Source organism: Uranotaenia lowii, chromosome 3 (genome assembly GCF_029784155.1).
Source record: "Uranotaenia lowii strain MFRU-FL chromosome 3, ASM2978415v1, whole genome shotgun sequence".
NCBI classification, from domain to species: Eukaryota; Metazoa; Arthropoda; class Insecta; order Diptera; family Culicidae; genus Uranotaenia; species Uranotaenia lowii.
The window spans coordinates 213517935-213543352 of NC_073693.1; the positions used below are offsets into that span (position 1 = coordinate 213517935).

At 33.9% G+C, this 25418-nt stretch overlaps 1 protein-coding gene across 1 annotated transcript in view; it reads left to right on the forward strand.

The window, feature by feature from the left end:
• Positions 1 to 4862: 4862 nt before the first annotated feature.
• Positions 4863 to 25418, forward strand: part of LOC129757769 (uncharacterized) — a 39889-nt gene continuing 19333 nt past the window's right edge. Inside the window, exons 1-3 of the mRNA XM_055755065.1 lie at positions 4863 to 5375; positions 21654 to 21796; positions 21949 to 22403. Of these exons, the coding sequence (XP_055611040.1) occupies positions 21754 to 21796; positions 21949 to 22403 (498 nt within the window). The 5' untranslated portion in view covers positions 4863 to 5375; positions 21654 to 21753. The remainder of the gene's footprint in view (positions 5376 to 21653; positions 21797 to 21948; positions 22404 to 25418) is intronic.

The following is a 25418-nucleotide window of genomic DNA, read 5'->3' on the forward strand; positions in this document are numbered from 1 at the left end:
TTTGATCCATTTTAAAAAGGATCAAGTTAATAATTTGCAAATTCTTGAAAAGGCTCGTCTTATGTTTCATTGTCGAGTCAAATTCGAACCTTTTCGAAAATCTTCAACCAATTTCCTTCAAAATATTACGCAATGTCGTCGTTGTCAAGCTTTTTGTCACGGCACTAAAAATTGTAGAATGAATGCCAGATGCATGCTTTGCGGCTCATTCGATCATGAAAAATCTAAATGCCTTTATGGTGGTGATAAACCAAAAACAGAATTTTTCAAGTGTGCAAATTGCGCAGGTAATCACTCCTCGAATTCGCTAGACTGTCCCATCAGGGCAAAAATTATTGCTTCTAGGAAAAATCCCAAAGTTTCCAGAAAAGTTTCTTCTCCTCCTTCCTCTTTTTCGCCTTCACACGTCGGGCCGGCAATCAACCTGCCTGTTCGCATTCAGCCTCGGTCTACATTGGAATCACGGCTGGGTAATACCCGAAGTAATTTTAATGTTACCTGTGCTGAATCTGCGCCACAGACTCGTTGTTTATCGTTCTCAGAGGTGGTTGAAAATGGGTTGCCCTCTCCAGGCATAACTAATAAAAATGGGAAAAAACCAAGTCTCAACGTTCATGCGAAGGCTTGGGAAAATCACCGAAATTCAAATACTTTTTCTTCTCCTTCCTCTTTTGATTCTAACAATTTTGTTGATTTGGGTGAGATTACTGAGGAAAAATTAAAATTTTTGCATCAAAATTTAATGGAAATGATGCAACTTATGTTGAAAGCAAATTCAATGTTTGAAGCTTTCCAAACTTCTTTTAATTATGCTAACAAAATTATTATGACTTTACGATTCCCTCATGGATCCAAATAGATGTTTAAAAATTATGAATTGGAATGCTAGATCTTTGCTGGCTAACCAAGATGAATTCTTTTTATTTTTGAAAACTCAAAACATACATATTGCTGCCATCACTGAAACTTTTTTAAAGCCAGACATTAACTTGAAAAGCAATGCTTTCTTTAAAATTTTGCGAAATGATCGACTTGATCGACAAGGTGGGGGTGTAGCTATTGTCATCAATAGTCGTCTCAAATTTAGACTTCTTCCTTCTTTCAATACAAAAGTCTTAGAAACAATTGGAATTGAATTAGAAACTTCTATGGGGAAAATTACAATTATTGTCGCATATTTGCCTTATCAATGCAGCGGTGAACAGAAAAATTTTTTAAAGGGAGATTTACAAAAACTCACCAGAAATAAATCTAAATTTTTTGTTATTGGTGACTTTAATGCAAAACACCGATCTTGGAATAATATTTCATCAAATTCTAATGGCAATATTTTGTTAAATGATTGCTCTGCAGGTTATTATACTGTTGAATATCCTAATGGGCATACTTGTTTTTCTTCAATTAGAAATCCCTCCACAATTGATTTGGTTCTAACGGATTTAGGCGAGCATTGTAGTCAATTAGTTACTCATGCGGACCTCGATTCAGACCACCTTCCAGTAACTTTTTCTTTATCCCAAAGTCCCATTGAAAACCCTTTAAAATCAACTTTTAACTTTCAAAAAGCTGACTGGGAGCGATATAGGAATTTTATTGAACGTAATTTGAATGTAAACGTGCCACTGAATTCAATTGAAGATATTGATTTGGCTGTAGAAAATTTGACAACTTCAATAGTCAATGCTAAAGCCGCTTCAATACCCAAAGTTAAACATAAATTTAATCAACCTTTAATTGATGATGATCTTCAGTTTTTGATACGACTGAAAAACATTCGTCGACGCCAATATCAACGTACTAGGGATCCTTATTTGAAATTAATTTATTGCGACCTTCAAAAAGAGATCAAACGTCGTTTAAATTTCATTCGTAATGAAAATTTTGCTAAAGCAGTAGAGGATATAAAACCCTACTCAAAGCCATTTTGGAAATTAACTAAAATTCTGAAAAAGCCCCAGAAGCCAATTCCTACTTTGAAAGACGGGGATAAACTTCTTTTAACGAATGCAGAAAAAGCTCAAAAATTGGCCCAACAATTTGAGTCTGCTCATGATTTTAATTTAAACGTTGTAAGTCCAATTGATGCTCAAATTTCCCTAGAATTTGATGATATTCTTTCTAAACAAAATGTATTTGAAAGTTCTTGTGAGACAAATGTTGATGAACTTAAATTGATTTGCAAAAAATTTGAAAATATGAAAGCCCCTGGGGAAGATGGGATTTTCTATATACTTATTAAAAAGTTGCCTGAAAGCACTTTAAATTTTTTAGTTAAAATCTTCAATAAATGTTTTCACTTGGCTTATTTTCCCAATAAATGGAAAAATGCCAAAGTAACTCCAATTTTGAAACCTGGAAAAAGTGCTTCAGAGCCTTCAAGTTATCGACCAATTAGTTTGCTTCCTTCTTTGAGTAAACTATTTGAGAGAGTTATTTTGAATAGAATGATGATTCACATTAATCAGAATTCTATTTTCCCTGATGAACAATTTGGTTTTCGTCATGGACATTCTACTACACATCAACTTTTGAGTGTAACTAATATGATTAACGCTAACAAATCTGAGGGTTATTCAACTGGTGTTGCTCTTCTTGATATTGAAAAAGCTTTTGACAGTGTTTGGCACAAAGGTTTAGTAGCTAAATTAGCTCGATTTGATTTTCCTGTATATCTCACCAAAATTATACAAAATTATTTGACTAGCCGAACCTATCGAACAAGTAAGCTATCAAAATTCATGCTCTGAAAAGACACCCATTAGAGCTGGGGTCCCTCAGGGTAGTATACTTGGGCCAATCTTATACAATATTTTTACTTCTGATCTTCCTGATGTACCAGAAGGAAAAGGTAGAAGATTATTTGCTGATGATACTTTGCTTTCAGCCAAAGGTCGAAATTTACGGGTGGTACGCAGTAGATTGCAACAAAATTTAAATTCCTTTTTGAATTACTTGAAAATGTGGAAAATTTCTCCTAACGCTTCCAAAACTCAACTTATTTTATTTCCCCATAAGCCAAGAGCTCAATTTTTAAAACCTAATGAAAATCATTCCATAACTTTTAATGGGGTTTCATTAGAATGGTCTGATCACGTGAAGTACTTGGGACTTACACTTGATCGGAATCTTACATTTAAAAATCACATTGAAGATATTCAATCTAAGTGTAATAAATATACTAAATCTCTTTATTCTCTCATCAACAGGAAATCCCGGCTGTGCCTGAGAAATAAGATGCTTATTTATAAGCAAGTTTTCCGACCAGCGATAATGTATGCAGTTCCGATTTGGTCTAGCTGCTGCGCGACGAGGAAGAAAGCCATCCAGAGGATTCAGAACAAGGTTCTGAAAATGATTTTGCGGCTTCCACCTTGGCACAGCACCGAAGATCTTCATCGGATTGCGGGCATTGAATCGATCGAAGAGATGGCCAACAAAATCATCTCCAACTTCAGAGGCAAATCGATGCAGTCTTCCATCGCAGAGATTCGTTCTCTTTATAACTAGTTTAATTTTAGGATAGTGTTTAGTTTTAAGTTTAAAATATTTTTGCCATTACAGGATGTTCTCCTACATCAAATACTTAATTGCGCTAAGCAAATTTAATTCTTACAAATAAATTTTTAATATCTAGTTAACTATAGGGCTCTGAACAGTTCATTATTGAGCTGAACACCTAATTTAATGAAAAAATGTAATATAAATGTAATGATGAATTGATACAAATAAAGACATATTTAAAAAAAAAAAACCCTTTATTTGCTCAAATGAAGCACTATAATTGAGTATTTTGAAAATTATTATCTATACAGTCATTTATTTTGAATCTTGATATTTTAAGATATTTTCGTTTCTGAAATGCACCGTTCAAAAACTAAAAAAACATATATTTGGATGCCTCTGAGATCATGTAAAATTTTTTGCTTGAGAAACAAGAAATATAAAAAAAGGTATTTAGAATGTTGAACTGATAGAAGTATATATTACATATTCGTTTTGTTTTGTTTAAGAGAATCATTGTTTTGAAACCCAGTATTACTATTTCAGTAGTGTTTAAAATAATTTCGAGTTTTTCAGTTCATGTTTAATGAAATGAATGTTCAAGCTTATGAAAATTAATCAGAACGAAGATCGGTCCATGAAAAGTGTAAGATGTTTAGTCGAATCCTACATGAGGATTTGTTCTGAAATAATTCTCATTCGTAATTTATTTTTCGTATCTAAACCCTCACATGGACGAAAATTTGTGCTGACATATTAAAAAAACAAACTGATCTAATTCAATTTCGTTTAATTATCTAACAGCTTATGTCTCTGTTCAACCCTCCATACTGATTAACTGAAATTAAGTTTGTTTCCGGGCGAATAAGTTTATTTGCTGTGTTAACACCACGGGGGGACTCGCGCACAACCAACGATTGATTTAAACACTTGAATGTGAAGCTGCTCTTATCAGATACATAGCTCAATTTATAACGAACGAAAAAAAAATGAAGATTGAAACTCCTCTTTCGAATGTTTTTCAATTTGAGGCTGCCGAAAAACAGCACGTTTAGCGCCTTCAATTACCGGTCAGTTTCTTCAAACGATTAAGACCCTCAGCGATGCCTCCAAGACCCCAAGACAACAAAAAGCCTCGCTAACCACACGGAGAGAATTATGTTGTATTTTGTCACAAATCAGCCATGTTGTTGGCCCGCTAAACGGACAGATGGACGGGCGAATGGACAGACGAACAGTTGGGCTCAGCTCAGATCTGCATTGCACGGACGATTCCCCAGCTTTCGGACCCCAACCGGCTTGGGGCTCTTCAGGAGGCCACTCGGACACCTTTTTGGTACAAATATCTATAAAAGCCATCGGACTGATTAGGGGAACCATCATTTGCCACCGTGAAGCCGTTGGAACGAAACCGTGTAGGTACTTTTACCGAAACTCCGACGAAACCAGTCAGTGAAATCCGTGCGTGGAAATTCGAACGGCAGTGATCTTGGAACGCCTCAAGCCCCCTCCTTACGCCTAGCGCATCAGCGAAAGAGACAGACAGCAAGTGATCTCGTGAACTGTGTGGTGGGTCGAGCTTTTCGAGCTGCTCTCGTCGGAAAACGTAATTTGGGTGGGAAAAAGCTCGCTATTTCCTAGCGTGGAGCTGCGCTTCGTCTGGTTTGCGTTCTTTTTTCTTACCTGGTGCGCGATTTGGAAGGTGAAAAGTTGGAGATCATTTATTCGAGATACCCATAAGTGTGATTGGAAAGATTGGTTTGTCCAACAGTTGTGCTTTCAGTGTTCAGTGTAGAAGCAGTTTCAATTCAATAGGATCACCAACAGGAGCTGTTTGAACTCAGTGGACGCTGCGGAAAATTGCATTTTGATCGGTAGGTGTCTGGAAAGCTATAATTTATTGAATTCATGAATCAATAAGCTTAAGAAGCAATAACAGTTAAATGAAAGAAGATGGTTTTCATCGATTAGTTGAAAATTGAAAGGGACCATTTGTGTTACAAAATTGTCACGCTGTATGAACAAAAAGTGATAGGTGATTAATTTTGCCTCGAACTAAGGTGCAGACAAATTATATAATAATAGTGATATCTATAGTGTTAGATTTGTATGGTGAAAGATCAAAGGTTTACTGAATGAAGATACTTCGCAATGGTTTACATTTCATATTCAACATTGAATCGGTGATAATTTCCGTTCAAATTATTTCTTATGTATATTTTTTCTGTGTGTGACTTTTGGAAGATCATAGGAGTTATTGTCCTATATAGGCCTATAATAACAATTTTCGGCCAAATGTTCGGCATTAAAATGCTTATCGCTTATTTGTCTGCTCCGGTTTTGTTACATTATTTAGTTTTCACTTTTTTTCACCAAACTTTTGTTCTAGTGGGTAAACAAACTCCATCAAAAGCAATCAGTCAAGGAAGAATGCTGATACTTGCTTTTTTCTAGTAACTGGTGATAGATCTGTAATCGCTAATTAGTTTTCTACTTTTTTGTTGAGAAATTTATTTTCGCACGAAATTTCTGGTGAAGTAATGGATATTCAAACTCCACTAGGTGCAATTTATTAAGCAAGAATGTTGATGAATGTTATTTTCCACAAGGTAATGGAGTTGGTACATCCGTAAGTTTTCTAAAAATTAATTTGAAATATATTTATTCTAACCAAAATTTAGCAGACTTATTAGCGAAATGCGTTTAAATGCCGGTCTCTGTAAATTGATCAGCCTTTTTAAAACTAATCATATTGATAATTATGCTTTAAATTTTTTGGTGATCCATGTTTAAGTACTCATTCTGGTATCCCAAGGAAAATGTACTTAGTTTTGTACTGATTTTGAAACATATGACGTGATCAGTGTGACGAATTTGGATGCTGTAAGTAGTTAAAAAGACTAACACTTTTTCTCACCCGATCGAATTATTCGACATAATCCTTTCCAGCACGTTAAACTTTATCGAAAGTTATCTTTCTCTCAAATAGATCTATAAGGTTTCTCGATATTTCCCATCTTATTTATTCGCTTTCCAATACATTTTTCTCAAATAAACTAGGTATCCAAAAATCTCAAATGTTGTTAATTTTTTTTATTAAAGCATGTAAAATCTGTTTTCTGATATTCACAAGCTTACCAACCCAAACAACACAAACAAAAAAGCATCCGTAACGCATGGCAAAATTAATTTAATCCACAAGCTTGATCGACTTCATATTGACCCCAAAAACGGATTGAAATGTCATATAAAAGAGACCCTTATATTGTCACCGCAAAGCACTCGAGCATGAAGGCACGTGACTCTCGTCAACATCTAATCACTTGGATCATTAATCATTCGGTTGGTGCAAAAGAACTCTGCAGGTGACAGATACCTATTTGTTGAGCTGAAAGTATTTTTTTCCTAGAAAATAAGGTTTGTGTGAAGTATTTTTTTTCTTTTTTTTTTTCTATACGAGTCATAACAACCAACAACTCCGTGGGGGTTTGTGATATGGCAAGTCAGCTACTTCCTGAGCCGATGTCCGCGAGTTCGAGCCCAAGAGTAAACATCGAACTTAGTTGTACCGGATACGTTTTTCAATAACTGTCCGTTAACTGCAGCGTTGATACAAAGTCGCGGATGCCAAATTGAAAAAAAAACAACCACGTGAGACTAGTTACATTTTCAACTTTGACTTCTGTTTTATTCTTAGATTTCGCTAAAATTAACGTGACGAAATAAAACTTTTTAAAGCACATGATATTATATGTTTTTCAAAATTCGGATACTTTAAATAATTTTCGGTCTTTTTTCCAATAACTCACCAAATCTTAACTTTGAAAAACCCATGCGAAATTTAATTTCCCCGGCGTAATTGAAACAAAATTTTGGAGAGACGAACACTTGGGCTAAGCTCAGATCTGCATTGCACGGACGAATCCCCAGCTTTTGGACCGAATCGGCTTGGGGCTTTTCAAAATACGGGTGTTTCAAATAGTTTTAGGTCTTTTTCCCAAAATCTTCACTTTGAAAAACTTTAAGGAAATTGGATATCCCCGGCGTAATTTAAACACAATTTTATACAATTAACTTCCACGTTTAAAAATAAGCAGTTCTATTCTGTATGTCCTGGTCTCGATGTTTTTGCATTTTTTTCAGCTTAACTCAGTACTGTTAAACATTTCACACTATTTTAATGCATCAAAAATAAAATGATCAAATATAAAACTTGAAAAATTCTTACACTTTTTACCCCTATCGGTCCCAGAAATATTTACCACTTAGAGTTAGTTAGTGGAGTGTCAATTCGAGACTTCTGACTAAAACTGCTATATCTTTCTTGTTTCCCAATCGATTTTTATATAATTTATAGACTAAAAAACCTCGTAATGTAATTTAAATATGTTTTCCAGACAATGTTCTGCTACAACACTTCGGTTTACCGTTATTCATAGTCTACCATTCACATTTATTTTTGGTAAAACTTACTCACAAATTTCATTTTTGGATGATAAAATTAAGAATTATAATAACTCAAATTGAGGTTTTTTGTATCATTTTTCAAACAATGTGAATGAACCCTTGCGAAATCTGGCCATCTGAGCTGAATCAGACCGTTCCCAAGTTTTATTTTTATGTTTATCCGGCAAAACCGACCAATCTGGCAAGCTTACCCACAATTGGCCCATAATTTTCTGTTTTTATATAATGATCTACATGTTTTTTATCCCTATTTTAAAAGAATGTATTTTTTCCTTGAAATTTAAGGTTCTTGAAAAGGATTTTTTTTATAATTGAATTAAGTTTTAATTACAAAAGTTTGATAAAGTTTAATGGTTTGATAGATCGTTTGATTGGAGCTCGTAAAATGAAATGTACATTATCATTTACATTTTGTAGATCGACGCAAAACAATGACCTGTGCAAAATTTCTAAGAGCTGAAAGATTTGTCTTTTTACCCTTGAAAATCACCAAAGCAAAGACCAAAGAAAATCAGAAATATCGAAATTTTATTTTTTATGCCAAATAAATTAAAAATGCATAAAACGTCAAAATTTGGTGTTATCTAAAAAAAATGGTAAAAAATTGACTTCAAAAATTAAAAATCATGTGCATCGGGAAAACCGAGAATTTAATTGTAGTGCCAAATGACTTAAAAATGCATGAAACGTTGAGATCTGGTGTTATTTTGAAAACAAATTTTTGGTTAAAAAAATCCACTTTTTGAGACTTAGCCGTTTTCCTAAAAACAACGGTTGGTTTTCGGAAAACCTAAGTCCTGGAAAGTCGATTTTTAGTAACTTTGAGATTGAGATAACACCAGATGTCGACGTTTCTTGGATTTTTTGGTCATTTGGTTATTAAAATTAAAATTTCGATTTTCCCGATTTCTGATGGTCCGATAAAATTGAATTCCTACAAATCTGTGTACTTTTTGTTTTCTTAGCTCTCTCAATAAGCGAAACAAATTTCGCCGTGAACACTCGGACCGTGACCAGTCAAAATGACTGGTAAAATTCAAAACCCTATAACTCAAACAAGATACATTATTTTTCGCTAGCTTTTGGTTTTATTTGCAGTCTTCATTCAAAACAATGAGCCCTAGTTGATTAATGATGGGCAAAAGTGTGTCATTCGTTATTAAATTATTGATATTCGAAACGAAGTCATGAAGATTTATGGGAAAAGTTCTCAGATTGACCGCTGTGTGGCGCTTCAAGCACTTGACTCCCAATTTTTTTGGTCTGTTTTGTTGCTCTACTATAATCAAACTTTCTGTCAAAATTTGGCGAAATTTCATCAAGATTTGTAATAGTTATGTTAGATTTAATACATGTCCATCCGAGTAATTGAGTAATTTTTGGTGATAAATGTCGCATTAGCTTTCATTACGTTTTATGAAACATCTTAGGAATTCACAGAAAACTGCCACAAAAGTTATCAAACAGATTTTAAATTTGTTTTTCACATATTCATATAAATAGAATATTCTAAATGGAAAAAAAGCTGCGACTAGTTTATGTCAGTTTTTGTATTTTTGGTTTTTTTTTGTAAAAAAACTGTTTCTTTACATTCAAAGTAGTTTTTCGATTTTATCACGCTAAATTCACCGTGATAATGGCAAAACCGCGAATTTTTGGAACTTGAAATTAAATGAAAAAATGGAAAATGATTTCTTAATAATTTCCAAAAACAACGTGATAAAATCGAAACAATAACCGTGATCAAATTGAGCGTGAATTTAGCGAGTATTGAAAAATCGCACCGTGATAAAATCGAAAAACTACTGTAGTTTCAAACGACGTAATAAAAGCTCACCGAGAAATATCTTCTATACTAAGCTAGTATGAGTAAATTTTTTATGAATTTTTTACTCATTTATTCATATTTGAAGACATAAGTTATGAAACTGAATGATTTAAATGATATTTCAACATGGGTGCACGGAATGACTGCATATTCGCCGTAATAAATTATATAGAGTGAAATTATTCTCAACTTGCTTCAGAATTTTTTTGAGTCAGACGTTGGGAAACGAGAATAATTAAAGCAGTTTAAATTTCATTTGATATACACGGAAATTAACAGTTGAAAAAAAAACAATATTTAAAATCACGTTTTTCAAAAGCCGAAGAAAAGTTTTATTTGTATAATTTTAGATCAATGATAGTGGCCAGGGCTTCTCGTTCAGTCCTAAATCTGTTTGCTTACAAATCAAATACATCGGATAGGTATTTGAAATGCAATATTGGTAGATTGAAAAACTTTTAAGAAAAAAAATCTACAATTTAATTTAACAATGTTGATTCTTTATTTTTATTTTCACAGTATTCCGTCGCACGACATAACTTGATGCACAGAATTCCTAAAGTTCACTCGGTCCATAACAACCGTTCTCAAATTTCTTGGATGTTGATTCAATTACCATTTTATCAGATAGATTTACAATTGCAAATATCTGTTTTTTTAATAACGAATAAGTAAATATATGATTTCAAGATGTGACTGAAATATTTTTTCCCAGAAATGGAAAAAAACTGATCTATAAATAAAAATCGTTTATTTAAAATTCATGTTGAGACATGGTTTCGAGTTTAGCATAGTTAGGTTTTATCTAAATACTTTTTCAAAAATATGCGAAAAATACAATATTTGATGAAAATGCGGTGAGTTCGTGCACCCGTAGTGAAAAATCATATATGTAAATATGTAACAAAAAATTTCTTTCGCAACTTTAAAGGCCGTTCTTCTATACCTTCAGCATGCAAAAAAAAAAAGATTATGGATGAATGGCGGTGAATTCGTGCACTCATGGTAAATTTCTCTACTTGTAGAAAAATTATGCTTTAAAATCTACAATATCAAGTACAATTCATAAGCAACAGGTTGAAAAACTTCAAAGAGATGGGCGCTAGAAAATATCTACAACGACAAAATTGAAGTGAAACCGCGCACTCATGGTCAATTCCCATAACCATGATAATGTGTTTTAATTTTTTGATAATTATTTGAATATTCATTTTATGACATACACGCAATCGTCAATTATCAATTATGTGATTGTGTATCCATGGTGAAAAAAATATTTTTATTTTATTATACAAATATTTCCAAATAAGTAACAAAATAATATCAAAAGAAAAAAGTAAAAAATATTATGTTATAAAAAATTTCCCCTTTACCAGGCAATTTAACTGGCCACGGTCCGAATAGGTATATTTAAATTGCCGGTCCTCCTAGTGATATACAAAATATTTGATGAGCAGATTTATCATATAGCTTCATCTTTGATGGAAGTGAAAAAATATTATTAGTTTTAAATCTTTGAGAAACGTTAAAACAAATATATTCATAATGAAAAAATGACAATAATAAACTTTTAACTAGTATTTTATGACAACTGAAAATCTATAGATGGAAAATCGGAGAAAATAATTCAATTAGAGAAAAGCTTCGCGGGCCACGGGTTTCTCATCCCTGGTATAGATTGTTAGATTAACATGTTCCGAAACATTCTGCGCCAAAGTAAGTTGAAATAATGTTTGGCTTTGGTTTATACCGATACTAGTAAACTCCGTCTAAAGATGAGAGATGAAAAAAATCAATCCAACTGTCGTCCTCGTCTCTTAGCATAAGCATAGTTTCACATAAGATATTGATCGATGTGAATTGTCTAAATAGGTAACTGTAATGCCAAATTTGTAATCATTCACATGACGTTTTAACACAAAACATACCGACACTTTGTATATACCTATTCATACCGCGAGCGGTCAAATGACGGCAAACACCATTTTCGCTGAAACTCTCTTGTTTCTCAACCGATTTCTACAAAATTTATAGTTCTGAAAAGCTTGACTCAAATATGCTTCTCAGACAATTTTTTGTTATAATCATAAATTTCAAAGTTATTTGAAGTTAAAAAAAAAATGCAAAAACATGCTTCAGGAAAAAGGCTGTAAAAAAGTTATTAAGGGCTCAAAAAAATTTCACTTAATGCCTAAGAAAGCTGAAGTTAGAAGCTGTATGTTGCATATATGGAACATTTTTTTCATTTTTTTTTAAGATCATGGCCACAAAAAATGTAAAAAAGTTGTGTAAAACCCGTACAGCAGAAAAATTTCAAAAAGTGAATTGGAAAGTTGACGTAATTTGACACATTTTGGCATCTTTAGATTTAAAAAAAATACGAAATACATAATTTATGTCGACTTTTCAAAAGTAGCTGTTTTTCGAACTTTTTTATCAATTTGGATTTTCTGAGAAAATCCCTACACCGAAATTCAGCTTTGCACTGGATTTTAAGTATATTAACTTAAGGTTCTGGCTATAAACTATATGCAAAAGAAAGCAAATTTCATACCGGTTCTAGTGATGTAACTGCATCGGCGGTGCGATGCTTGACAAAACCGCTCTCCTGGGACCCTCAATCAATTAATGAAATCTTTGCTTTTGCATCTTTACTTCTTTGAAGCCACGCTGACAGAAATGTGTCAAAATACGTCAATTTCCCAATCCAATTATCAAAACTTATCTTCTATGACTAAAACAACCAAAATCCAGTTTTTACATTTTTTTTTGTGGTCATGATCTTAAGAAATTTCTAAAAATTATATCCTTGTACGCAACGTGTAGACTGTAACTTAAGATTTCTTGGACACTAATGAAATTTTTTAGTGTTCCGTAGAAGATCCACTGATAAGGCAGATCAGCAATCTTTTTTCGAAGCATGTTTTTTCGGTTTTTTTCTTCGACTTTGAATAACGGAAAACTGAAGTGTTGTAGCTGAATATTGTCTAGTAAATATCTATCTCGGATGTGTGTTGATATTAAAATCTCAATAAACTGCCATCGTCGTCGCTTTGCGTTAGCATATATTTCTGTATGTTGATAACTTGTGTACGCATCATATGATTCTTTGATTTAATTATTTTATTAAACTAGTTAAGTTCTCAGCCGTCTTTAGAGCTAGAGAGTTCAAATTTGGCATGGATGCTCATTAGGACCAGGAATGATGAAAAATGTTTTCAGATTTTCAGATGACCACTTCTGAAGGGGGTCGTCCATACAAGATAAATATTGTATTCGCGTTATTGACGTTATTTTCCGTCGGATTGTGATGAAATTGCACATGACGGTTTTGAAAGATGAAAAATTGATTTCAGGAGTGTATTTTGGGTCAGAGGTCAGCAAAAGGGGTCGTCCATGTTACCTTTTCAATACTTTTGTGATATTGACGTTACCATACATCGGATTGAGATGAAAATTTGCACGTAGGAATTATAAGCACGAACAATTGTTTCCAATTATCCAATTTTGGCTCAGGTGTCGGCCAAAGGGGTCGTCCATATTAACCGTTCACTGTTCTTTGCGATATTGACGTTTTATGCAATGGATTGGTTTAAAAATTAGCACACGGCAGTTTTGAGGGAAGGGCAACCGATTTCAGATATCAAAGTTTGTAAAAGAGGCCACCGAAAAGGGGTTGTTTAGATTTGGGCAATAATTCCGATTTTATGCAACGATCGAGTCGAAATTTATGCGCCGTGTATACATAGGAGTACTCTATGGAAAAAGTTGGCCAAAACCTGTTATTCTCTTTAAAATGATTAAAAATCTTTTTTTCGTTGTTTTCAAGTATACACAAATCATTTTTAACCAAAATTTCAAATTTCTTAATTTTGGTCCTTTTGGGTCACTCGCTGCACCCTTATAAAATGTTTGTTTTCAAGCAAATTTGAAGCAAACCAGCCGATCAACTATCAGCAATGATGAAAAATACCATTTTTTAAACAAACAAACCAAACGCAATAAAAACGTGTATATAACACAAAGTAAAAGCATGGCTTGCTCGCTATCTGAAACAAAATTAGGGACAAAAATCGCTCAAATTTTTAGATTTCAAAATTGAAAATAGCTTGAGTTCGCAAGTATGCGCACGATTTTTCTTTTGGACATGTTTAAGGAAGGTAAAATCATTCGTATGATATATGAAATTATTGCCGGCGGAGCCCGGAAGATAAACTTAAACACTAATTTGTAAAAAAACAATATTAGTTTATTCAAAAATCATTGCACTATTTTGTCTAGCTTCTCTACTACATGTGTTTATCAAGAATTCAACCACAATTCATGGGTCATATTAAAACTGAAGATTTTTAGAACAAATTTTGTTAATAGTCACATTATTCTGCATGTTACGCAGCCTGTAGTTGTACGTGTTTACATCAAATTTTGGAAGACAAAATTTATAATTTTGATACATCAATGTTTCGCCATTACGCCGTTACGAACTCACTATACCGATGATTTAAAATCGACAATACTAATATGCAACAACTATCTAACAACCAAAAAACTTAAAAAAAATATTTTTTTTTTAAATTTTAATTTTGAGGTTTTGGCCAGGACTTGGGGTAAAATACTCCTGTGTGGCGGCTAGGACGGTCATTTGATTTCTGATTCAATATTTGTTTCAAACTATAAAACAGAGGGTATTTTATATTTACTGTTAAATTTGTTTTTGGAATAATTACGCGATATTGAACCGCATCGAGACGAAAATTCATATACCGGGATTTTTTGGCACGGTCAATTGATTCCTGGTTTCAAATTTAGTAGCAAACGACACAAAAAGCAATCGTGCATATAACGTGTTCGACATTTTTGCAATTATTGCTTAACAATGCATTCGGAAATGCATCTGGAAAATGCCTGGCAATTGACATTCATGTTCATGACATATTCTAAATTGAAAGCGGAACGGAGTTCGTATGGGATCAGCTAGTCTTATATAATAAATAAGTTATGGAGCAATGAAATAAAAGTAGCCCATGATATTCCACTCTCCCCAACATTTTTTTTTTTCAAAATTTGAGTTGAATTGAATAATTATCTGATAAGCTATGTTCAGTTTTTGTGATAAATTTCACAGCTTATGTAAATGATTTGGCTGTAATCTGAAAAATATTGAGAAGTAGCTGACCCGGTGTGCTTTGCAACACCTTTTAAAATAAGTGAAATTTTTATCATTATAGTTAACATCATTATAATTTTAAAATCGTTCTTTAAAATGGAAGCAGCAATTTCAGCTTCGAACTGCAATACTAAGAAAATTAATTCTAATTTTCGTGAATGATTTGTTTATGTTGTAAAAACCTTTTCTAAAGTATATTTTTTCAATCATTGTTAAAATTCTCAAATTACTACTCTGCTTTTATTTGATTTAACAGCACTTAAATTATGCAAAAATGTATGTTTCACGTTTATGGAATTCCCCTTCTCTTGCCCGTTAAATATAGACCAGGTTTCAAATTTACATGGAAACATTTTTTGTAAATATATAGCAGGTTCTTTGGTTCAGGTAGCAAGTTCTTTGAAGAAATATGTTAAAAAGCCATTCCATTTCTCTCGTCTCCCCTCTGAAAGAAGGGATTGATTTCTGGTATGAATATAAGAGAAAGTGTATAAGAGCCTTTTTTTTCCTTTCTATCTCCTCTCTGTATGGATGGAGGGGTCTCAAATCATCATAGAAATAATTCTCGTACCCTATCCTGCCATGAAAATCTTACTTTCTTTTTTTTTTTTTGATAAGGTATAGTTATCTTAATAAAAAGGATTGGAGCCTCTTTCCTTCTTTCTCATCTTCCGACTATAAGGAATGAGGGGTCGCAAACAATAGCCCTCCCATGACAAATTTATTTCAAATAAGTAATCCAAATAATCATAAAAATATTGCTCCTACTCAAATACCCTCCCATGTCAATTTTGATTCCATTAGCTAGATCAGTTCTCGAGTTCTGTAAAAAAAATTATGAGAGCCCCCCCCCCCCTTTCCATTTCCCCTATGGAAGAATGAAAAAGGGAAGGGGGTTTAACAAACATTGATTGAATCATTTATCGTTTTCAAGTACCGGCTTACCGTCCCATTCAAAATTTGGTTTATATGCTCGATAAGTTCTCAAGTCAGGCTTTAAAATGTATGACAGCCTCATTCCCCTCTTCCTATCTCCTTCCAGAAGGAATGAGAGATCTCAAAACAACAAAGAAATATTTATCGCACCCAAAAACCCTGCTATTTATGTCGAGTGCAAGTTGATTGTTTGAGATGCGAGACTTTTTTACAATAATTGGAAAGGTTTTTCAAAACAACAAATTATCTAACTATGTCAAAACTCGTGTTATACCATTTTTGATGAATATCGCTCAGATATTACGCGAATAACCAAAAGTTGGTTAAAACGTCTCTAATATAAAAAAAATCGTTCAGATATGTTTCGATTAGTATAATTCCTAATGTTGGTAGTACATGGCAGCAAGCCACACAAAAAATGGGAGGAGTCTGTCGCAGCCCGTGGCGTAGAGGAGAGCCTTCAAGTCTTCAAAGCCCACGGTCATGAGATTGAATCCTGGTCACGGCATACATTGTACACTTTCTGTGGGTTGGTGGTTTTAGCATTTGTATGATGCACGCCATTACATCCTCGAAAGATGTACACTTCGTGGAAACATCAAGTTTAATTGAGATCTTGTAGGTAGGGTAAATGTACCCGACCTTGGCACCTAAGGCACGGTTTACTCTTTTTTTCAAGATTCCAACCTTCCTGTTGAGTGTACCATAGAACATCCTTTGAAGAATTTACTTGCTAACTTGCTTAAAAATCAACAAAAATATGTTTTCTCTATTGAACTTTCATTTATGCGAGCAAAATGCATGCAAAGTACTCACTGCGGTGCTCCAATTACTTGGCCGCCGTACCAATTGTTTGCCGTTTCGTTGATCCGATTCTTGGCCACCAGCAAAGTGCAATAGATCTTTACCAACAATGCTCAATTGACAGTTAACAGAATCGTTGGCTATTCTGAATATAAGGTCACTGACAGAATGACGTCAGCTGAGCGTAAAGTTCTATGCGACGATGGAACACCGGGCTTCACTCATACAACAAAAAAGTTTTTGAAAACATTGATGAAATTTGGTTGGAAGAAGGGAAGCACAAAATAAGCTTTCATTTCAAAAAGTCGGAAGTCCAGAATTTCCGCATTTTTTTTTAAATTTTTCAAACTTTAAACTTTTTACTCATTTAAACAAAGTGATGATTATAAACACCTCAGGTTGTTTCAGAATATTTGTGTATGAACAAGAATCATTGGTTTATGAATGACAACCAAACCTTCATCAGAGGACCGATTCAGAAACGAATTATGTCCGCGCGTGGTTTGAACTTTCTCCTCTTTATGAACATTAAATCCCTTTGATGAAATCTAAACTAACGTATTTTGTAAGCAAACTTTTTAAACTAAACCTTTCAAAAAATTTCTCCAATATGTATACAGTAAGTTACTTATGAAGGACTGATAAAATCTGAATAGAGCCAATTAATCTAGGAAAAGTATTTCAGATGGCATGGGCTTATCTAGACTAGTCCAGGTTTTCAACGTAGAGTTAAAAAAAAAGTTGGTGTGGTTCAGCTGCCAGAATATTGCGGTGAAATATCCGTATCTGGCGCCGATTGATTCACATACCTCATTCCACATTCCTTTTTTTAAAAAGATTTCACAGTTCATCATTTTTGCGAGGTTTTTTTAGATAATTTCATCAAAATAAAAATCAAATACGACTTGAACGGGAGTAATACTAAGAGCCGTGTCAAATAAACGAGTTATTAAAAAAAAACGACTTGAACGTGGTTGTTGTGAAAGTGGTATTGTAACGTTGAATTGAAATATCTTATTTTGAACTTTTCTCATCGATTAGATTTTTCCAAAAATTGAAAAAATTGCTTAGATTTTCTCAGTTTTTTTTGAAGAATTTCCTGACTTGAATGCTAACTGGACAAATTCAGGAATTCTAAACCACAAGACAGATTCATTTACGACATTTCTATGGTTTTGTGCATCATGATGTGTTGTCATTTATAAATCATTTTCGAATTATTCCTTTTGATTTTTTATAGACCATAAGTTGACAATAAAATACTTTAGGAGACTTGCGATTGCGACACATAGGGTTATTTTCACTACCAAACAACTATCTTCATATTGTGGAGTTTGGCTTCATAAAGTAAGAAATTGAAAAATTCTTTGAATGGTATTTTAAAATTTTGCCCTTTTGAATTCGTTAGCTGAGATTATAAGCTTCTAGCAAGACTCAAGAGCCATCTCGAATGCCCGAGGCGTTGCGCAGTGGTTTGACACGCCAAATAGATGTTAGAATGTAAACCTTGCTAAAACATTTTTTAATAAGTCTCACATCTAATATTTTAAGGAATAATTGGAAACGATATTTTCCTGAACTTTCAATTTCTGTTTCCAAGAGAAAAAATAGATCAATAATCCAAAAAATTAAATCTGAGTATATGGTTTCCAAGCAATAGAAAACGATCCCGAAACTCAATTATGTAATTATGTATTTTATATACTGAAGTCATAAATTGCCATCGATCTAAAAGTTTTTGATAAGAAAAACATCTTAAGTCTTGTGAGTTGCTTAATTTCACAAAGTGTTTTTTTTTAATTTCGAACCACTGTGTTCTGTAGGGGACCACCAGATCCCTGCAACGTTACACGATTTGTCTATGTATCGTGTGACCAACATCTTTTAAATAAGTGTTCGTGAATCTCGTTTTTTAAGCTTTTTTTCCTCAGATTTAAGCTTTTTTGCCTTGAGAGCATAGGAGATGAAAGCTCAAATTTGAAGAAAAAAGCTTAAATCTGTCAAAAAGGGGAAATCTGAGGGGAAATTTGAGAGATGTGCTCCATACGGTTGGAATAGAATTGCCGGCCTCTGGGGACCACGTGGTCTCTGTTCGGCAGACTGCAGTGCAAATGCTGTTCGCAAGCATACCAATGTACCTTCGATTCATGGTTCCCAAATAGCGATTTTTGCATTTAAAATGCATGGATATAACTTTTAGTTAGTCGAATCATTTATGTTCTCCAACTTATTTCGATGCTTAAGTTGATAGAAACGATCTTATCATACAACCCAATTAGTATGAAAACATTTGTGCGTAGTTTTACATGAATTTTTAGGGAAAACATCAGCCCAAAAATACCTCTTTAATGAACATGTATTTTTTTCAGCTTCCAACACTGGTGGTGTATTTCGATTGAAATTGCATGCCAAGAAAAGGAACAAAATTAGTTTTAAATTTTTATTCAAAACCTAAATAAATATTCATTCTTTTGTCTTTCTAGAATTTTTTATTTTAGTCGAGATCAACTGTAGGCATAAGTATTTATTGCAAATTTTTCAAATGAATGCCCGCGTTTTAAATCGCATGTGAATTTAACAGTTGCACTAGAAAGGTGAGTTCTTCTGATTTTCATACGGTGATTTCCAACATAATTGCCTCGGATGCAGATCGAAAAAATTGACTACTTTAATAAAGTACAAACAATTAAAAAATTAGGTATGCACAGATTTGAAACAAATTATTCTCTTCGCAATAAAATATATTCAAATTTTTTTTAGCTCAATTTGGACCTCAAAAACATGAAAAGGCATTTTGGCATGCCAAGATAAGGACCATGCAAAAATAGGGCTCACTTACCTTATGTGTTGTTGTTCGTTTACAAAAAACAATTTTGAAATAAAATCTCATCTCATGAAAACAAAACGCTAATGTTTATCATTTTTCAATATTTTTTTTTCAAATTGTTCGAATCTATCATATTTCAATTTATTTTGTATACGAGCCCCCCTGAATAAAAATGATTAGATAATACATTAAATAATTTCATGACCCAAAAACTACATTTCGTGCAAAATTCGACCATACTCGTTTGAAAATCGTTCGAGTTCTGTAACATTTCACAATGAATTTGTAAGGAAACCACCCCCTCTCTATTTTCAACAAACAGATATTTCAATACCATGTGTTTAATTATGTTTGTGTAGAAAATTTGATGAAAATTACTTATAAATTAATCATTAGTACAATTTGAATTCCATTGTACAGATAATTTTTGGCAATATTTTTCGGACTCACTATAGTATATGAGACATATCATAAGATCAAATATATCCATACCTTAGTAAAATGCTTATTGATTTAAGAAAAGAACATTTGTCTACACTCAATGAAGATATTTCAGTTCAATTTTTGTTTGAAAAAAACCTGTACCTGTTTAAATTATTTCAACTTGGAGTCAAAATTGTCGTAAAGCTTTTACCTTTCTAGTTGAAAACTCAACCAAGAAGAGTATGGTGACTGCTGTTGTAATTCAAGTTCAAATAATGAGGAATATTTTTTCACTGCTCTGGTTCATGTTCGTAGTAAGTAAACTATCTGACAATTAACAAAATTCAAATCATTCATACCGTTTATCAAGATTAACTGGGTATCGAATTCATATTAATTCGTTGGATTTCCTTTAGAGCTTGAACATTGAGCCAGAAAATAGTGCTGAGATTTTTTTGTCCAAGCTTTCAACGATGCGGCCAGATATTTTATTTTAAGAGGGATCCAACGTCGCTTTTCTTTCTTTCAGGTTCACTAGATTGCGATCTCGTTGATTTTGTAAACCATTTATTCGACCGAATATCTTTTATCAATTTCTTTTTTTTTGGTTTCAAAGCTTTTGATCAGTACAAACGGTAAAACTGTCACAAAAAGTTATTTATATGAACTTATGAATGAATAACTAAGTGAACAATTAATAAATTTAATACATTTAATACATTAATAAATTTAATACACTTTTAAAAGCGTATCATAAACCATGAACCATAAATTTTAGAAAATTGATGAAAATCATTACTTAAAACCAACGTCGTTTTTTAAAACCACATGCTGAAAAGAATTCGATAAATCAATTGACCTTATCGATGTTTTGATAGAAGTGGCAAAACCTATAAACTTTTGACAGTCAAAACATTTTTATGGTTCGATGTTCGACCCTAATGCGTCAAGGCTGCAAGGATTATTGAATCAATACAAATCAGAATTGTTTTGCAATACTTTGCCTTTACAATATGTCTGATGACGATTGAGTGAAAACAAAAACGCTTTGAATCGATCTCCTCCGTTTAGGTAATCAATTGGCTGGCTGATAGATACAATAAAAATCCAATAAACAGATTAAGACCACAGGCCGCTGGAGATCAGGAAATCTAGAGCTCTCGGGATGGGAGAGTAGAAGGTAGGTACCAAGTTTGCTTGGACGGCTTCGTCTGTTTTGCAGCTCATCAACAGCTGCGCCAGCTCGTTAGCGTAGTCAGTTATCTTGGTGGTAAATAATATGAGGTGCAACAGAGACTTACGTCATACGTAAAGCCCCCGAGATGTGGTTCTTTTTTCGGCATCTCTGAACAATGAATGATGTTTCGATTTGGCGCCATTATGTGTACTGTTTTGATAACCGGCGGAAACAATTTGAATTCATAACTTATGTAAGCATTGCCTTTTTAAAACTAGTGTACATTAATCAATACTTTCGGAAAACGTAATTGCAAGCTTCGGATGTTTTAATGGTTTTTGGTGTGTTCAGTTGACCGTTTGTTTGGAGTTTATCAATCGTTCCACTTTCGTCATCTTCACACCCGAGTGCCATTTTCAAACGGCAAACTTTGCGTAAATCATTGCAACCTGGCCGCAGGTTGTAGAGCATTTGTCGATCGTAAGTAATGTCATGTGGTTTCTTTTCTTTGCATGTTTTGCAGGCAAGCAGATTTTCAAGCAGTTCCCGAGGCTAGCTGGACGATAGACGATACACGAGCAGAAGGTAGAGCGTACTTTTGTGGGTTAAAAATCAATTGAAAAATGAAAGTGGTGGCCATAGCGGCAGTTTTGCTGATTTGCATTAGTGAGTATAAAGTTTGCTTCCTAGTTGTTTTAATCTCGCGAAGTTATGCCACAGTGCACTTCAGAGCAGCACAGCGAAAAACTAACAGCTGATCGTATCTTTCGGTTGTAATTCGCTAAATATGTCATCCCCTTGAATTTTCCCCCATACAGATGCAATCGAGGCGCGGACGAAGGCCGAGAAGCGAAAGGACTACGAGTACGATTACGAGGCTGCCACGGCTGCCGGTGCCTATGGGGGGACTTACGCTCCCAAGTCTGGATACAGTGCCGGAAGTGGTCTAAGATCGATTGCGCAAGGCTCGGCCGATCAGGCCAACTCGGCTGTAGCCAATCAACATGCTGCAGCCAAACAGGCCGCCTACGTAGCTCAGAACACACTGGCTCAGGCTGCGGCACAAGCTGCGGCCACGGCTCAGGCGGCACTGCACGGTAAACAAGTTTTGCTGCAAGGTCTGGAACAGCAGAGCCTGGAAGCGCATCAAGCGCTGGACGCCGAGATCCAGCAATTGCAACAGGCCAAACGATCCGCCAAAGCTGCTCAACACGCTGCGCAACAAGCTTTGAATCATGTTCAAGTTTTGACGGCTGCTCTGAACAACGCACAGGTATGTAGATAAATGGGGGTTGACGACAGCTTGTCTTGTAACGATGCTCTGCCGTTCGTGTTCGTCTCATAAAATCACTAATTTAAACAAATAATCGCGGCAGATCTTGTTTGCTTGTCAGATGTGGAAATTGAGATGAAACAATCAGCTCAAATTAGTTTCAAACGATCAGGGGGATCTGCTGCAGGTTGCAGTACATGATTTTCTTTGCTTGAAGACACTTGAAAATTGGATTTAAAAACGCTGATTCGTGTGTGTTTTTTGCTTCCATAAGAATCGTATATTTTTCTCAAATTGTGCTTTGGCATGTAGTTGTCAAGTGGCGAAAGTTTTCAATTTTTTACTGTCTTTTTGTTCCTTTTAGAGTTTTTTTTCTGTAACTTTTTAAGATAACACGGAGAAAAAAGGCGACGACGCATCCAACTATAAATATAGTAGACTCAACTACAAACTTATGATTGCCTTTCGCAATATTCATAATTGATTCAATTGTGAATATGATAGATTCAACTCCACTTTAAAGTTTGATTTTATGCATCGAACTATGAATATAAAAGATTCAACTCTACATTCCTGGTTGACCTTTCACATCTTACTATAAATATGATAGATTCGTTTGTAACGGTATAATTGATTCAACTGTAAATATGATAAATTCAACTTCAATTGTACGATTGATTTTATGCATGCAACTATACATATAATATATTCATCTCTACATTTCTGGTTTACCTCTATCATTTAATTATAAATATGATATATTCAACTGTAGCGGTATAACTGATTCAACTTTAAATATGATCAGGTATCAGGTATCAGAAAAGGGTAGGCTCAATAGTGGCACGTTATCCAAACAAACGGAAAAATTGTGCCTGGCCTTTTTTTTAAGGAAATTTCATCATTTACCTGAAAAATCCGCACCTACACGGAGGTATGAAAATTAATTCAAAACCATAAAGGTGGCATAAAGCCTATCTACATAGAGATTTTGAGCATTGTAGCCCTTTTCCACTTTGGGTCGTAATGTAACATAGCATGAAGCTTATCAACATAAAGGATTTTAGAGCATAAAGCTCATTGTCACAATGGTAAAAAGAGTAAATATTTTTTTTTGTTTGTTTCTATTTATTTTCTTGCTCTGGTAAAAACTTATCCACATAAAAATTTGAAGCATTTTTCAAATATATCATTTCGTTTTATCCTTATTTATTTTAATTTTTTTTAAATTTTTTAAATCTTCTTTTTATTTAATGTTATTATTATTATTATTATTTTATTTATTTATTTATTTATTTTATTGATTTATTTTGCTTATTGAGTTTTTATAATTATGATTATAATTTTTATTTATTTTGAAACAAGTTATTACTACTAATATTATCGCTTTTTACGATTTGATTATTTTTTTTTATGTTCACCAAGCTAAGACTTTGCGAAAATAAAATGAAACAGTTTTCTTTTATTTTATTATAAAGTTTTTATTTGAAATATGTTTTAAACCTGTTTTACATGAAATTCTTGAACTTTTGGTTTATTTATTTATTTTCAATTTGCTTTAAAAGAAGTTTAACGTAAACTCTTCCAAAAGAGTAGAATATTTTATTGTTAAGCTTTTCCAAAGTTTTTGCTGACTCCTCGTCAATGGATAGCAATATTTTATACTTCCCATTGGGGAGGGGTATAATTTTATTCACTCTCCAATATTTTGTGTTTAAGGAAGCCCTGTTAAGCTTCCATATGTTTTTAAGCAGTATCTCAGCTGCGTTATGACCACTGAGATTGAGATCGTTGGACACCGTCATCATGCCTTTGCGTGGCGGCGGCATGGGAGTAAATGGCAAAACACAAAGATCAGAAAATCTTCCACTGGTCTTCAAGGATTCCAGTGCATTTTTCAGCCAAGTTAGGCTTTCTGCGTCAGCAGCATGGAACCAGGCGACTCCCGACATGAAGCCGCAACCGAAAAAACGTGGTTGGTGGCTATCGTCCGGAACCTCCTGTTGCAGTTTGATGAGTAAGGATTTAAGCTCATCGAAGTAACCTTCATCTATGTCCCGATCTTGACGTTTGAGGGTAATTTTAAAATCGAATGACAGGGCCATGCGTCGCCTCTTATCGGAACTTTCTGCCGGGGAGATGGCAGCGCGTTTCATTGATGCAGCTGACGGACTTTCAAGAAGGGTATTCTCGAAGTCGGAATCTGAGCTTTCAATCATTTTTAGAAAAAGTGAATAAATAAATAAAAGTACGAAAAGTTTTCCACTGAACACGACTTATCTGTGGCACTAGTAGCAGATTCAATTACAACTGGGTGATTGATTCAAGGTATTTAACTATAAATATAGTAAATTCGACTATACTTTTATAATTGATTGTGTGATATTTAAATAAATAATACACATTCAAACACTTCATGTGTTTACATAGTTAGTGTGTCACATTTGCTTCTTTGAATATACTAGTGAAATTTTTATTACTTCCTTTAGGTCAATTCCAGACAAATATGGCAGCACCTCAATTCTAAACGAACGAATCGATACCGCTGGAGGAATTCTTGAACATTCTGGTTGGTGGCACCGAGTGACGTTTCATCGGAAAGCAGAAATTGCTGGACAGTGCCAAAATCGTTGGTGTGTTGATTGCCATCAAAATCATATTACTCTTCGTAACCACACGGAGAAAAATATATAGATTTATCAGTTATATTACGCGTCCAAAGGACCATCAATATGATTGTTTGGTTCTGACCCGAAAATACAATCAAGCCAACAATCTGATTATACGTTGCCACAAATAGATAAATGGCTGATTTAGCGATCGCATCAGCTCCGAGAATCCAACAGGAATTTTTAGTCAGTATGGCTGTTTTCACCGTAATGCTGCTCCCCATGAACGTCGGAAATTGTAGATTCAAATATTAATAAAAATTAATTTGAGCTGTTGATTTGAAGATGTCGACTGGATGATTTTAATGTGAATAATTTTCGGCAAAGCAGTCGAAGTTTTTTTTCTTAA